The sequence below is a fragment of the Gopherus flavomarginatus genome, chromosome 12 (assembly GCF_025201925.1).
Source record: "Gopherus flavomarginatus isolate rGopFla2 chromosome 12, rGopFla2.mat.asm, whole genome shotgun sequence".
Taxonomy (NCBI): Eukaryota; Metazoa; Chordata; order Testudines; family Testudinidae; genus Gopherus; species Gopherus flavomarginatus.
Window position 1 is genome coordinate 44,326,842 of NC_066628.1, and position 14,766 is coordinate 44,341,607.

The 14,766-nt window shown below is 38.6% G+C and overlaps 1 protein-coding gene across 3 annotated transcripts in view; it reads right to left on the reverse strand.

Moving 5' to 3' along the window:
• Positions 1-36: 36 nt before the first annotated feature.
• The window catches only part of SMURF2 (SMAD specific E3 ubiquitin protein ligase 2), a 103,330-nt gene continuing 88,600 nt past the window's right edge, over positions 37-14,766 (reverse strand). For all 3 annotated transcript variants that reach the window (XM_050920695.1, XM_050920694.1, XM_050920696.1), the window contains 8 exons: positions 13,783-13,886; positions 11,889-12,003; positions 11,288-11,466; positions 10,311-10,448; positions 9,954-10,074; positions 7,936-8,137; positions 4,374-4,449; positions 37-4,005 (listed from right to left, as the gene is read on the reverse strand). In XM_050920695.1, the coding sequence (XP_050776652.1) occupies positions 3,906-4,005; positions 4,374-4,449; positions 7,936-8,137; positions 9,954-10,074; positions 10,311-10,448; positions 11,288-11,466; positions 11,889-12,003; positions 13,783-13,886 (1,035 nt within the window). In that variant the 3' untranslated portion in view covers positions 37-3,905. The remainder of the gene's footprint in view (positions 4,006-4,373; positions 4,450-7,935; positions 8,138-9,953; positions 10,075-10,310; positions 10,449-11,287; positions 11,467-11,888; positions 12,004-13,782; positions 13,887-14,766) is intronic.

Consider the following 14,766-nt stretch of genomic DNA (forward strand, 5'->3'; position numbering starts at 1 on the left):
AAGTCAAAGTAAACCTTTAATTAAAAACTTTAAACGTTTTTAAACCATTGATGCTGTGACAGTGCAAACAGCATACAATTTATTGCTCAACTTCTGCATGGGTACATTAAGTTTTTAAAAACCATTTTATACAGATGTTTTGTTAAAGCTCATGTAACGGATGGCAATACAATGAATATCAATGCTAAAAACACTCTGTAATAAATATAATAGAAATGAGAAAATAAAACTGTGGAGGGAAAATTATACTTGAGTATAGACTAATTACAGCTACAGACAAAGCTTGGGACATGGTAGAGTCAAAAACCTACTATATAGTGTTAAATACAACAAATGGCACCTGATAACTATATGGTGCAGTTTAAAATCTGAAGCAATGTGAGCATGCTACATTAAGCTGTATAATGCATACTTATGATATAGAAGCAAAGCTTTTACTTCCATCAATGCAGCGAGTTTAAACGCACCAGAAGTTTAATACAGATGTAGTGTTGTACAACAAAAATACAAAAGGAAAACGTGTGCGCTCTGGACTCTAGTATACAACAAAAAATGGTAAAAATAAATCAGTTTAGGGAAGCTGAACCTATGTGCAAAAAAATTAGAATACATCCTGTACAAAGCACCATCACAAAACTTTACAGTGAGAAATTAAATCCTCTGAAATTCAACTATGCGCTGTATATTTGAAATCTATAAAATAGTCACTGTTCATAATTAAACATTCGTAACGAAAAGCAACAGCATGAAAACATGATGCAGCATTTCTCTAAAACAACTTTATGCAACTAAAGAATGGATAAAGTAAAACCCAGTAAGGACAAGCTGAAATAAATATTCACATTAATCATGGGGTGAAAGTCCAAGGTTCAATGCAACATAGGGCTTTAGCACCTGTTTGAGGGAAAGCGGCTGACATGATTTTGGAATTACACTTTCATGGGTCAATACTTCTGCAAAATGTATTAGAAAACTTCTGGCCAGCTGGGGTGCTTTATTTAAAGCTCTTAGTTATGAAGGTAAAAAGGCACTCCAAATACTTGATATATTCCTCATAACTGATCAAATATGTAGGAATATTAATTTTGTCTATCCATGTCCATAATATTTTAAGAAGTTAGATTTTATAACATTAAACTGGTGGTACTAGAGGATTACACAACACCAAAATGCCTAGCAGGAAAGTAATTCACCTACAGCTAAAGCTGCTGTGAAACTTCAAACACTGGATTAGGGTTTTTTTGTTTTGTGTGCAAATTCTAATAAACCCTTACATTAGACTCAACATCTCAAACCTGTAGGAGGTTAGGATAGGGGCCAGCGACAGCTGCGTGTTCTGGCTGTTTAGTGCAGGGAGTAGACTACAGTAGGGAGGGAGATGCATACCTGAAACAGTAGAGGCCAGATGCCATCAAAAGACCTCGTACAGCGGCAGCTCAGAAGAGGCACTGAGCTGCAGCAGTCAAACCTGGGGATACAGTATTTGTGCTCGGTATCCCCGGGCTGGGTCCTCTAGTGTAACAGATCTGCATTGCCCCTCCCAAGGAGTCACTTGTTCTATTCATACACCACAGGGAAGAGCTGCTTGCAGGATTAGGCGAGTCACATGGGACGAGACTTGTCTGTGGGAAAAATCCCAACCATACCTTGGGCAGGAACAGAACAGAAACAGCCACCTCCCCCAGAGACTGGTGCTGTCAATAGGCCATTCCTTTTGGTTGAAGAATGTAGTGAGACCATCTCAGGAGCCATGCACAACCAAGGCCTTGCGAGTCACTAATGAAGTTTCCAGCCTGTGAAGTGACAAACGAACTCTGTCTCTAGAGAACAATCTATCTCATGACCCTCAGAGTTTGGGAAGGTCTCAGAGGCAGTGTTACCACTCAACGTGACTGAGCTCAGCACAGAGCTGCAAGCCCTCCAAATGAGGAAAAAGGTCTGGCAGACTGCAAGCCCAGCTGCCAAAGCAGATTTCTTGGCTGCTTCCAGTGTGCATCAACAAGCAACTAACCTCTCCACCATGCACACGCCCAGATTGGTATGTTTGCTATGATTGCTAGATGCTGCTTGTTCTACTATTGAAAAAAATAAGTGAAAATGTGGATTTGGGCTACCAATGATTGTATCATCTCATTACGACTGCTCTCAAATAGACATACTATTAGGCTATTAACAGTCATTCTAATGACCACAGTCCATTATTAGCTTATGTGCTGTAGCAGTCAGATTTGGCAGAATGAATTTATATGTTGACATTCAAACTACGTAGAATAGACAAGACAAAAAAAATCACTAGTTCATTATATAAAACTTATGCTGTGAAAGGAAATAATTGCTTACATCCCATTGTGTTAGTAAGTTCAAGATTCTTGTTTCTTATCAATGTAAAAATAGTGCAGATTTCTGATGATTAATTATGATCTGAGTTAAAAAAAAAAACAACCCAACACTGATTAGAAAAATTGGAAATTACCTCCAAACGTTGCTGCCCCCATTACTGTGCCAAAGGGCTGGCAAAATGCCAGTTGTATATTACAGATCATGCAGAAGAATGCTGCTATAAAAAATGTGCAATGAGTAGCCTACCTTCTCCATACCCCAAAAAGACAGCACGCTGACCTCACAGTAGGATGCTCATTTAAACAGCCCAGGATTCGCTCCACTGGTAGTGCATTATGTTCCCATTTGAACTGTCCAACCCACATTTTAACTCTTATGTATATTTACTCTCATCCCTACAACCAGTGACAATGTTGTGCTTTACCCACCTCATTCTCATAGCACATCACGTCATGCGTGTTTGTTAACAGAAGAGCTTTTGCAATTTGAGTTAGTTACTTTTCCTTATTTGTAATTTGTGCAAACCCACAAGACATGAGCAGCCAAACAAAGATTAAAGGTGGTTTACCTGATAAGTCTTTAAGCATCAAAAAGTACACAATGTGAATTGGCTGCATTTGAACATAAAAAGCTTTGGTTGATTAGATACAGTGGGTTCTGAAACAAACTGATGACGAGGCAGAAGGCTGTCAACATCACCTCATCAGCATGCTTTAAGAATTTTTTAAAAATGTAGCATTTGTTTTAAATTGAAAGCAAACCAAAAATACTCTCGACAATATCAACTTGTTACAAAAATGCTTGTTTAAAAAAACTGAAATGACTAATGCTCTTTAAAAAAGGATTCTTCCACATTTAACACAAAGTACTGTACCAAATGCAGTATTTCAGACTAGGAATCTGACAACTGATAGAAACAGGACACAGAACTTCATGTCTGTAATAAACGCTTGAAAAATATAAAAAGCCCAATTCTGGGTAACATTTAAGTTGAACATACAATGCAGAATACAATATTTCACTATAAGAAAACGCAGTTAACATGTAAGTGGCTGTAATTAAAAAGGTTAACGACTCTTTTAGCCAATTTTATGCAAAGTTAGAATAATCCAAAAAACAATTTTTTTTTTAAAAATAGCAGGTATAGATGCTGTTCAGTATGTTTACTCAAGCTGAAACGTGATTTGTACCGACTGCTGAAGTTGTGTCTTCTTGTCTGTGAGAATAGAAATCAGGTAGGCAAATAGAACAGATTACCTTTTACAAAAATAGTAGTAGTCTTTAAGTGTAGAATACTGCTTAACTGTCAAAATGTAGTAAAAGTCAGCATTCTGTATGGTCAAGATATTAGTTTTTAATAGCAGCTGAATGGTTCCGTGGCAAGAGCCACAAGACCTATTTTCTTGAAGAAAAAAAAAATCCAAAATTGTCCTTTTCCTCACAGTGTTCTTGAGTAAAAGAGGAAAAGCATTCCTGTATTTCAAGCATTTCTTGAGTCTTGGCTGTGGGGAGGGCTTTCTGGCTGACAGGAGTATAAATAGAGTCTCAAGTAAGTCTGCAAAGGGTCATTCCACAGCAAACCCACATGTTTCTTCAATGGCGGTTAGCAGCTTCTCATACAGCTTATCATAGCTTTCATAGGGAGGAATGTCTATTCGATTAAAGCTGTTAACAAAAAGCAAAATCTTTTTAGTATGCGTTTCAACTCTACTGAGAAATCCAAAATTGATGCAGTTCTGTTGCACTACAACTGCATTTAACATCTTTGAAACACTTTGGTGATACGCATGCAACTTCTTGTATTAGATTACTAAATTACATTACGATAGCCAGCAGAACTACATTGATATAAACAAAATCAGACCATCTCCTATTGCCATAAATCATGGAATTCTTTACCAAGCAGAAAAGTTATCAGGAGAGGAGAAATAAATGACAGTTGATAATCTAGATGTGCTATATCAGTGGACCCGTGTCCATTTACCAAAACGCCAATATTTCCATGGAGGAGTGAAAACGTAACATGGTCTTACCAGGTATGAGCTTTCGGCAAGTTATTAGTGCTGGCATCAATCTGGTGTATTGTAAATAGCCTGGGCCCCGCAGCACCTGCAAATCCAGTAAAGATGAATTATCTAGCACTACTACAGGATATAACCCCCAAACTACTATCTTGTAACTGTTATGAAGGCAGAGTGAGAAGTAAACAAGCAGGGGAGACAGATGAGCCATGTATTAAGGAAATGAAAAAAACAGTATAATATTGTGGCAGAGAGGGAGAGAACACAGAACAGGACATGGAAAAGCTCTCTCTCCACTTCCCCATGAGACAGAAATTTGGTTTTCTGCACACATGCACAACACTACTTTGACTGTTTAAGCCAGTGAAAGATACACAAGAACTGGCAGTACAAATATAAATCTGTGTTGCACTAAGGTAATACAGTAGAGCCTGATCCACACAGTTTTTCTACAGTTATCACAATTTCAGTTAGGGGTGTGATTTTTTTTTTTAAACTAATACAACTTAGTGTGGTCGCATTCATACCACTATAGCTGATTTCTCCTCGTTCCAGAATAACCTACACTGGTGTAAGCACATTTATACCTGCATAAACAGCATCCACATCAGGGTCACATTTACAAGGGTGTGGTTTGTGGCCAAGACAGCTGTGATGGCAAAAAGCCCCTAGTGTAGTATATTAGCAAAAGGAGAAGTTATTATCTTACAGTAACTGGAGTTCTTAGAGATGTTGTGTCCCATGGATACTCCATCATAGGATGTGCATGCACCTGAGCACTCTTGATCAGTAATTTTAGTTAGCAGTGCCTGTGGATCTGTGCCTACATTCTATACATCCTTGTGATCTGGTGTAAGAGTATATAGGGAGGGTGGACCCACCATTACTTCAGTTCCTTCTCACACTGGAAGCACAGGAAGACTCCACTGCACAGGAGACGAAAGGCAGGAGGTGTAGCACCCATAGGGACAACACATCTCAACTTCCAGTTACTGTAAGGGAAGTAACCTCTCCTTTGAGTTACTGTCCGTCTGGCTGCTCCACTGTAGGAGACTCCTAAGCAGTGTCTTGACATGGAGGCAGATCTCAGCACAGCTCTGAAGACAGTGCTCCTCTAGGTTCTCTCTGACCTGGAAGCAGGTTGAATAGCATAGTGCCCAGAGAACATGTGCGCATAAGATTAGGTTGCTACTCTGCAGTTGTACATGATGGGTACGTCTTTAAGAAGGGCTATAAAGGTGGACTAGGCCTGTTGGAATGAGCAGTCTGCTTAGGAGGAGGATGCACGCCTGCCGTTTGTAACAAGCTAGAATGCATCAGAAACCTATTTATATAGTCTGAGCAGAAATTGGCTGTCCATTCTCTTGGCAAAGGAGATCAAGAGCCTGGAGGGAAAACCCTGAAATATGTTTTTCTGCCTCTAGGTAAAAGGCAACAGTCCTTCTTACATCCAAGGTATGGAGGCTAGCTTCCTCCCTCAAGGAATGAGGCTTGGGTTAAAACACTGGTAGTCAGATGTCCTATGTGACATGGAATTCTGAAGAGACCTTAGGCAGGAAATGAGGATGGGGGTGAAATGTCACCTTGTCATGGCAAAATGAAAGTAGGAAGGGTCAGCCGTGAGTGCCCTTAACCTCCCTGCCCTTCTGGCCAAAGTTATGGCTACCAGGAACAAAGTCTTGAAGACAGACAGAGGTGTGAACAGCTGGGCTCCTTAAGGCATTGAGAAGTAGATTAAGGTCCCATGATGGTGCAGACTAAGGCCGTTGTGCCAGGGAGGGGAGTCTCATCCTGCAGGTCTCAGACAGCAGAGCACTCCATCAGGAGGAACTTCAATGTACCCTCCCTCAGCTTAAGAAGGTATAATGGAGAGGCTAAGAGAAAACTCTGCTATGCTTTGTTTCAAGCCAAGGGCAGATGAGCGGGAACTGGAGCCTTGGAGGATCCACTCCACCCTATATACCCTTGCACCAGAGGACGAGGATGTATATAGCACAGGCATGGATTCATGCACACGATTAACTAAAATCTACAATCAAGAGTGCACCAGCACATGCATATCCTATGGCGAATGCACTCATAGGGACAATAACTTGAAGAACTTCACTTTTACCAGTACAGTTTACTACACTCAGGGTGATGATGGAATAAGTTATACAACTAAAGGCTACAGCTTTGTCAGTACTAGCTGCATCCATGTTAGCAGCATTTTTATCAGTAGAGTAGACTGGTATAGCTATACTGACAGACTGCTTCTACTGTAGATTTGACCACAGGGGTTGTACAACTAACTATACCAATATAGCTAAAGTGGTACAACTTCTGTGGTAGTTAAGGTGACACTGGGCACTGGTGGTTGCATGGCCCTTGCCAGACACTAGGATACAGTATGTGCTGCAAAATTCTAGCTCATGTTAAGGATTTAACACACAGGTTAAGCTAGCAATGGCAGTAATAAGGGTCACTAGCAGAACATTAAACAAGGCAAGTATCTAGTGGGTAATACAGTGTGTTAATCATAGGAAAGAAAGCACCTAAATTAGCGTGGGGCTGCCACCTCTGCTTAAGTTTTTCATGTTGCTATTTAAATATGCAGCCTAGTACAGAGCTCCTCCTATATGTGGTAGCACTGCATTCTGCTAACGGGTCCTAATGCCCATTAATGAAAGCTTAAGACTGCAGGGGATCTTAGGAACCCAAAAGACTACACAGGCCCTATGTGAGTGAGAAGGCTGGGGGACAGCTCATTTCCAGAACCCCTGGCTTTTGTAAGTGGCAATTGATATCACAAGGTTTTTGCTCAGTTGGAATCCAGCCTTTCTACCGATAAAGAAAATATTTCTGTTTGGGGAGTGTGTTCTCTTAGACGCTTTCCTCCATCTTGAGAGAGCAAACAGGCAGGAACGGATTGCCTCTGATTCTGGTCACCTAGCAGCATGGATGACAAAGTTAGAACTGTTGCTGCCGAAAGGCAGAGATTCTATCAGAGTTCCAAAGGCATTTGGATAGCGAGGTAGATTCTTTCTGTTCCTGGCCTGCTCACCACCATGTGGCTCCTTCCATGATGAAGTCAACATCACAAGAGTCTCTCTCACACCTGTCATAGTTGCAAAGAAGTTACTTGTTGGCTTTCCTGGCCAGGGAATGAACTGTAGACAGCTGCAGAGGTAGCGAGGGATTGTAATGAAGTGAATATTACAAAACAGGCTGCCAGAAAAAAAAAAAAAAAACAGCCAAAAGAATCCCATACAGGTCTCTGATGTCCAGAGTTCACTAAAGTTAGAGAAGACTAGAGAATGAAGCACTTTACTGAGTGAAAGAATAAGGCAGGTTACAGCTGAGAGTCACAAGGTTATGGGACAGGAGAGAAGAGTAACTGATAAATGATACTGAAAACAGCTAATCAAGACTGCTGAAAACTCCACTGTAAAAAAAACAAACAAACAAACACCACAACAAAAAAATACAAGTTGCATTACAGACCAATCATCTTATTTTTATGCAAGGTTTCTGTGATGTGCTATTTCTTTTCCCAAAAGGATCCATTTTAAGTTGGTTCCCATCGAACTTTTACCTTGTAATGCTTTAAAACCCTGAAGAGGCACTCTGGATGAGCCAGTCACAAACTGGAGCAATCGTGCTCTCCTCTCTTCATCAAAGAGCTCCACAGCTTTCCAGAACCATTTCACAATGTTGCTGTCTGGAGTACAGTGTTTTAACCTAGTATTTGCCTTCCAGTCATTAACATCAATCTTTCCAAGTCCACAAATGATGAGCTGTTAATAATTGTATACATCATCAGTGGTCAATACAAATAAGTGACATTACATCTAAGCATCAAAATACAACATGTTTAAAAAAATACCTGTAGATTTCAGTGCAAATGGAAAGTTACAGGCTCTCTCTTGTTTAGAGGCACATAGAATTATACCATTTTATTCTGTAGTAAGAAATGTCATACAATCAAACAGAGCAGCCAATATCCAAAAGTTGTATGGCAAAGATAATTTAGAGCTTGAAAGTGTCTTGTGTTTCCAGTGTATACTTTACGGGTCAAATTCTGCATTCAGATGCTGCATCGCTGCCACTGAGTTCAAAAGGAGTTTCTCATGAGTAGCTGGGGGTATAATTTGGCTCTCAGAATTCAACTAATTATGTTTTTTTCCCTTAATGTAACTTTTTATTGCAGTCATATCCACACATATTGTACAAATCAGATTAAACACATTTAGAAGACAAATGCACAAGTAAAATGTATCTTGGACTTCGTTTTAATTTTTTGTTATAACATCCATCCCCTGATTTTGTCAGAGCTTAAATAAAAATTGTGCATTGTGAACGTGTATCTAAGGGTTTTATCACCATTGCATCTGAACGCCTTCAGTTTAAAAATCAATAGCTACAGCCAAGTCCCTAGTGAACTTCATGGAGTCTCTGGCACGTCTTCCTTTTTTGAATAAAACCTCTATGTGCATTTATAATGTTTTTATTTTGGGGCGGAAATGGGTGTCTTTGAGCAGAGGAGAGTGTCAGTGTTGTGCAGGTCATTCTTGCGAGGGTGGAAAGGCCTATTTCAAAGAAGAAGGTTTTGCAGTATTTCTGAAAGAGTCAAACTCTGGATTTGCCTAATCTCCTCTGGAAGCTGATTCCTCTAGAAGCAAGATCCTCTTGACAGAGAATGATTTGTTCCCAGTTCTCACGAGGCATACACATAACTATTCTGAATTTACTGTATGACCTGCTCACTGGGAGAATAAACGAACAATCAATCATAATTTATTCCAGTATAACAATAACTTTACAAAAGGGAACACAGGAAAAAAAATGGATAATTCACACTTTAGCCATTTTATAAACCAAAACACATACAATGGCTCTGTGATTGTGCAGGATTGATAGAGAAAAAAATCTCAGATATGGATTCTGTATTAGATGTCGGTTTTTAAAAACAGACTTTGGGAACCTGCTGCTTTTGTCCAGGGCAATATGGTATTTCAGGTGCTGGATCTTTACATTTACTAGAGCACTTAGTGGCAGTGCTAAGGCATACATGTGTTTTTAAGGGTAATGCACTGCCACCTCCACCACAGAGAACACTCTGGACCAAAATGAGGTGATTGTAGATACTTCGGAACCCAAAAACCAACTGAACCAAGGTACAAGAAGGGGATCCACACTACATATCCTATCAGAACTGACTGAAATAAAGGAAGCGGCTACTTCTACAGTCACTATAAAACACCCTATTCAGTCACTCCCAAGATTAGCAAAAACAAACACCCAAACCTGTGTGCATACACTCTACTAAATAGAGCTAAGCAATGCAGCCCATATGAGAGGGAGAAGGCTTCAACCTGACAAACCCAGCTACTGATTCTGTGGAAGATATACAGAATTGAAGGTGTAAGAGATCAACCTCAAAATTCCAAGGCCTGGATGACTTTTTGTGTTTAACTGTGGTGCTTGTAATATTGCACCTGCAAAACCCCAAAAGCACTGGGGACGCAACTTAGCACGTTGTTTAGTCTCAGAAATATGCATCAGCCTTTTATTGTTACACTTGATGACATAATGCAACATTAGCGTACTGACCTCTAACTCCTTCTCATCAAATGTCTTCAGCAGATGTTGTGGGATTACTTCATTAAATCCCTTCTGCAGTGCTAGAAACTGAGCTTCAATTCCTCGTAAAAACCGCCAGTTTACATAAAGCCTGCAAAAGCAAGTGCAAATTCGTTTTGTGAAAAATATATTCAAACACAATAACCCTGCACTTTATCCAGCCAAAAACTAAACTTACTGACAGCAACACCACAACACAATAAAACTATTGTACTAGTGCTTAGATAAATGTGGCACTGGCAATAAGTTCAAACAAGCCAAATTCTCTCAGGGAGGAAACTAAAAGAGAAGCTTTGCTTGAAAGATAGATGGATGATTATTTAATACCTGACATATTCTTTTTTATTTTCCTCTGTGACAGGGATGCTTTTGCCATTGGGTTTCAGTTCATGTTGAATAATTTCCCCATACGCATTGTGTTCCACACAGAACGTATGGTCCAAGACACCAGTAATATCATTCTCTCTTGTGGAGGGAAACAAACAAATGGTTCAGTGGAGAAGACATACTCTGCAAATGTATTACATTCATAAATATTTATAATAGACACCTCAATTTAATTTCTAATCAGATTTGGTTTCAAAATATTGATAATAAGCATAACACAAGAAAACCTATTACTTCTTTATTATTTGCGAATTATATTTTGGAACACTGTCAAACCTTTTGATGCAACACTTTTAGCAACATGCTGCTGCTATATAATGGTTTACATCAGGGGTAGGCAACCTATGGCACGCGTGCCAAAGGCAGCACGAGCTGATTTTCAGTGGTACTCACACTGCCCGGGTCCTGGCCACCAGTCTGGGGGGGTTCTTCATTTTAATTTAATTTTAAATTAAGCTTCTTAGACATTTTAAAAATCTTATTTACTTTACATACAACAATAGTTTAGTTATATATTATAGACTTATAGAAAGAGACCTAAAAACATTAAAATGCATTACTGGCACGCGAAATCTGAAATTAGAGTGAATAAATGAAGACTTGGCACACCATTTCTGAAAGGCTGCCGACCCCTGGTTTACATGATCAGTAAATAGAAAAACTAAGTTATAATTTCTGACAAGTTTAAAGTCATAAGCTCAGTGAATCAAAGAGTCTTCCATGTTCAAAAATTACATTCACTACACACGTCCATGCCTCTATAAAGCTGAAATACTCCATTTTTTAAAAAAGCTTTTGTTCACTATGAACACTAGATATACTTAGTCTAGAAAGATATACTGTAAATCTACCGTAGACATTTGTATTAATTTTAACAGAATTTTAAATACCATAATTATTAAATGTGCAATACATACAGTATCCAGACTAAACTGTTATGAAGATCTGGGTCAACCAATTCCATGTCATCGAGAGTAATTGGCTTTCCTAGCAATTGCTTATAGAAAGGCAATGTGAAGCCCCCATCAATATAATGTCCATGAAACACAGCCATCCCCATAATCCGTCCAACAAAATGGAAATATGATAAGTGTTCCTGGAATCAAAAGACAAAACAAATGCATTCAACTAAATCAGACTTCCAGAGAGAGTACTTACTGAATTTCAAATTTCAGAATTAAGACTTTACAATCAAAAAGTTTATAGGTTTTTTGTTGTCACGCTTTCAGAAGTTGGTTGGCAACAATTCAGAGATCCTATTACTCAGCACAGAAACAACTTTTATTCATGCTTTCTGTAAAGCAATTCAAACATCTGGCACCAAGATTAAGGAGAAATATTTGGTATTTTTCTTTAATTCTAACTACAAAGGGGTCATGCCATTGCACAAATTCAATTTCTAGCAATGATAATGTGAGAATTAGACTCTTAAGTCTGAGGCATTCCCCATGCTTATTTGAAGATGAATTTCCTAGGTCACAGAAAGAATGAGTTCTGTAAATATGTCATCATTTGTACCGGGTTAACTGCAGAGTCTGGGTTGATTTGCAGTGTATAGATATCATCTCGTGAATACTGGAAGAGGCCATAATATGGATTCAACATTTCATGAGACAACAGGTAAAGCCATTCCCTGGGGAAATAAAATAATTTTACTGCACGTTTCAGACATATGCATTTCTAAGTTGACAAGTTGTGCAAAAATGTAGGTTTTCAATGGTAAACATTTACAGCATTAAATACAGAGTTAAGCTATAAACAGGACAGAAAGCAGAAATTACTTTTTCTCACCCAGTAAGCATACAGTACTTTTAAACTGGCTGGGACCCAACTCTGCAAGCCTTTTCTTCAGCTTAATCTCAATATTTCTAGTTGCTTCCCCTTCTTTAGGCATTACACATTTAAGACAAAGTTGTACTTTGTATATTTTACTCACTATACAACACTGCTGTATGATACTCTGCTGAACGTATCCATTACCTGAAGGCCATTTACATTAAAGGCTTCAATTTAAAGTGCTAAATAGGTTTGCACTGATCGGTAAATATTGGTTTAAGGGGCGGAGGGGAACAGCCATAATTTTTCATACTGCTCCTTAGCTTTGCTTCTTTGGCTGCCAGCAAAGCAGAGGTGTGATTGTCCAAGGTAGGCCAACGAGAAGTAGTGCTAGAAAACACTAGCAGAAGCATGGAAAATGACACCTTACTGCATCTGTTACTTCTACTTTTGAAACATTTTTGTTATAACTGAACAAGCAGCTGTAATTAAGTCAGCAAAATATTAGATTGTTGTAACAATACTGATTAAATGAGAAGTTATCTTCCAGGGACGAGCGGTTACATGAAGCAAACACACTGTAGTGTTGTTATGCAAAATCAAGTAACGTTATGTAGAGCCTTGCAACTCCACGGTTATCTGCTTTATATCTGCAGATGTGGATATCTGCGGAACATTTTTGTGAATCCCGGATAAGTTGCAGATACACATTTTTTATCCATGCAGCCGTCTAAAGGTTTGTTCAATATAATAGTTGCCTTGTGTTTTTCATTACGACAACCTGCCATACAGCACCTAGAAACGCCAAAGAAATACTACCCAATTTTAGGGGGCAGATGGATGCTTAAGAATGAAAGAAAGTTGCAACTTTCACTACTTATGTATTTTTTAGAATTTAACATGAAAGTGCTATTCACCACAATAAATATGTTAACTTCTATCTCACAGCTTTCATTCACAGGTCACACATCCATATGCCAGAAGAATGGGCATATTAATATTTTTGATTGTATTACAGTAGCATCTAGGTTATTTTACAGTAGCAACAAGGACTTCATATTAAAATACTTGTAGCTGTTATATCAAAACCATTTTAAACGATGTTTAAACTGAAACATTTGCTACCAGCAGAAAAAAATGTTTTTTTAACAAGTGAAAAATTAAAATAGACTTACTTCCCTACTCTAGAGTAACTGCTAACATTTGATTTTAAATCCTAGTCAAGGTTTTTCATTCAAAACTACAATATTAGACTCACTTTAATTACCAAAAATGTACCACAAGGTGGAGTCAGTTCTTAATGGTGTAAACTCTCCGATATCTAAGCGTCAGTAACCAGAGGGGGGAAAAAACCCAACTACATCTTCAGTGGAGTTACTAGAAACATGTCTCACATTTAAAATGCACCTATGTTAAGACCTGCAGTAATCTTGCAGATTTACTTACAAGATATTAATTCCTTTGTTGGGGTATATTTTCTACTCTAGAGAAACACCAGAAAACCGAGAGAGAATTTTGACGTACAAATTATTAGTGGAACACACATTTAAAAAAAGAAAAAGAAAAAAAAAAGAAAGATTTTTAAAAGACACAGTACTTAGAAGCAAGATAATTTAGATCATGTTTTCTAGCATACCTGGCAACCCCTCCATAATCAAGGCCTTCTTCTCCACGAAATTTTATCATTAATCGCTTCCACAGGTCCTTCGGCCTCATCTTCATGACTTGCCTGTAAGACTCCTGCAATCACACCATCTACAGTCTTATTCACTGCAATTTATGGACAGACACCCTACTACTATTTGTTATGGTAAATCATTTGACACTCAGTACCTAAAACAAACAGTGTCCTTTCAGTTATTAACCACCATTTCTCAGACTACCGTGTTTTCTACTAATATAACATTACCCATCAAATAAAAGAACAGATATGCTAGAGAAGCCATAGATCCTTAAATTGGTTGTCATGTGCAAAGATCACTTCTCTTTTGTTTTGTCCTTCTATAGCTTCTACAACTAATTAAAAGCTATAATTGCCAGTAAACTGCTTTTAAAATTGAAAGTGTTATATAAGGGCTCATTTCTCCTGTCTGAGAAGACAAAACATGGGCAATCTGTAAAGGGTAGGTACAACAACAAACCTTCAGGGGAGCATTAAGGAATATCAAATATTGCCAGCACTAGATGTCCCCTGCTACTGGGAAAAATAGAGTTACACCTCTATCAGGTAACTCCCACACACTACTGGAAGAAAATATGTGTGGATAGAGAAACTGAAGAACAAAGAGATAGGAGGAATGAAGAACTGGGTATTAAATGTACAGTTTCTATTTGAGAGCAATGTCATGATGCCCTGGAGCTAGCATACTGCCTCCAAGGAACTATAGCTTTCATTCAGTGTGTCAACCCTTGCTATTAGAAAATCATGAGTCAGACCCTCAAATATCATGAGATTAAAAAAAAGCCCTCATGATTTTTAAGTCAATGAAATGTGGGTTCTCTATTTCCCTACTGGTTTCTGAGCCTCTAAGGTGCTCTCAGGTCACATTTTCAACCTTTCCTCTGCAACTACACAACTAAAAACGTACCTTTCTAGTACAGCGAGTGCCCTGGGGAGGGC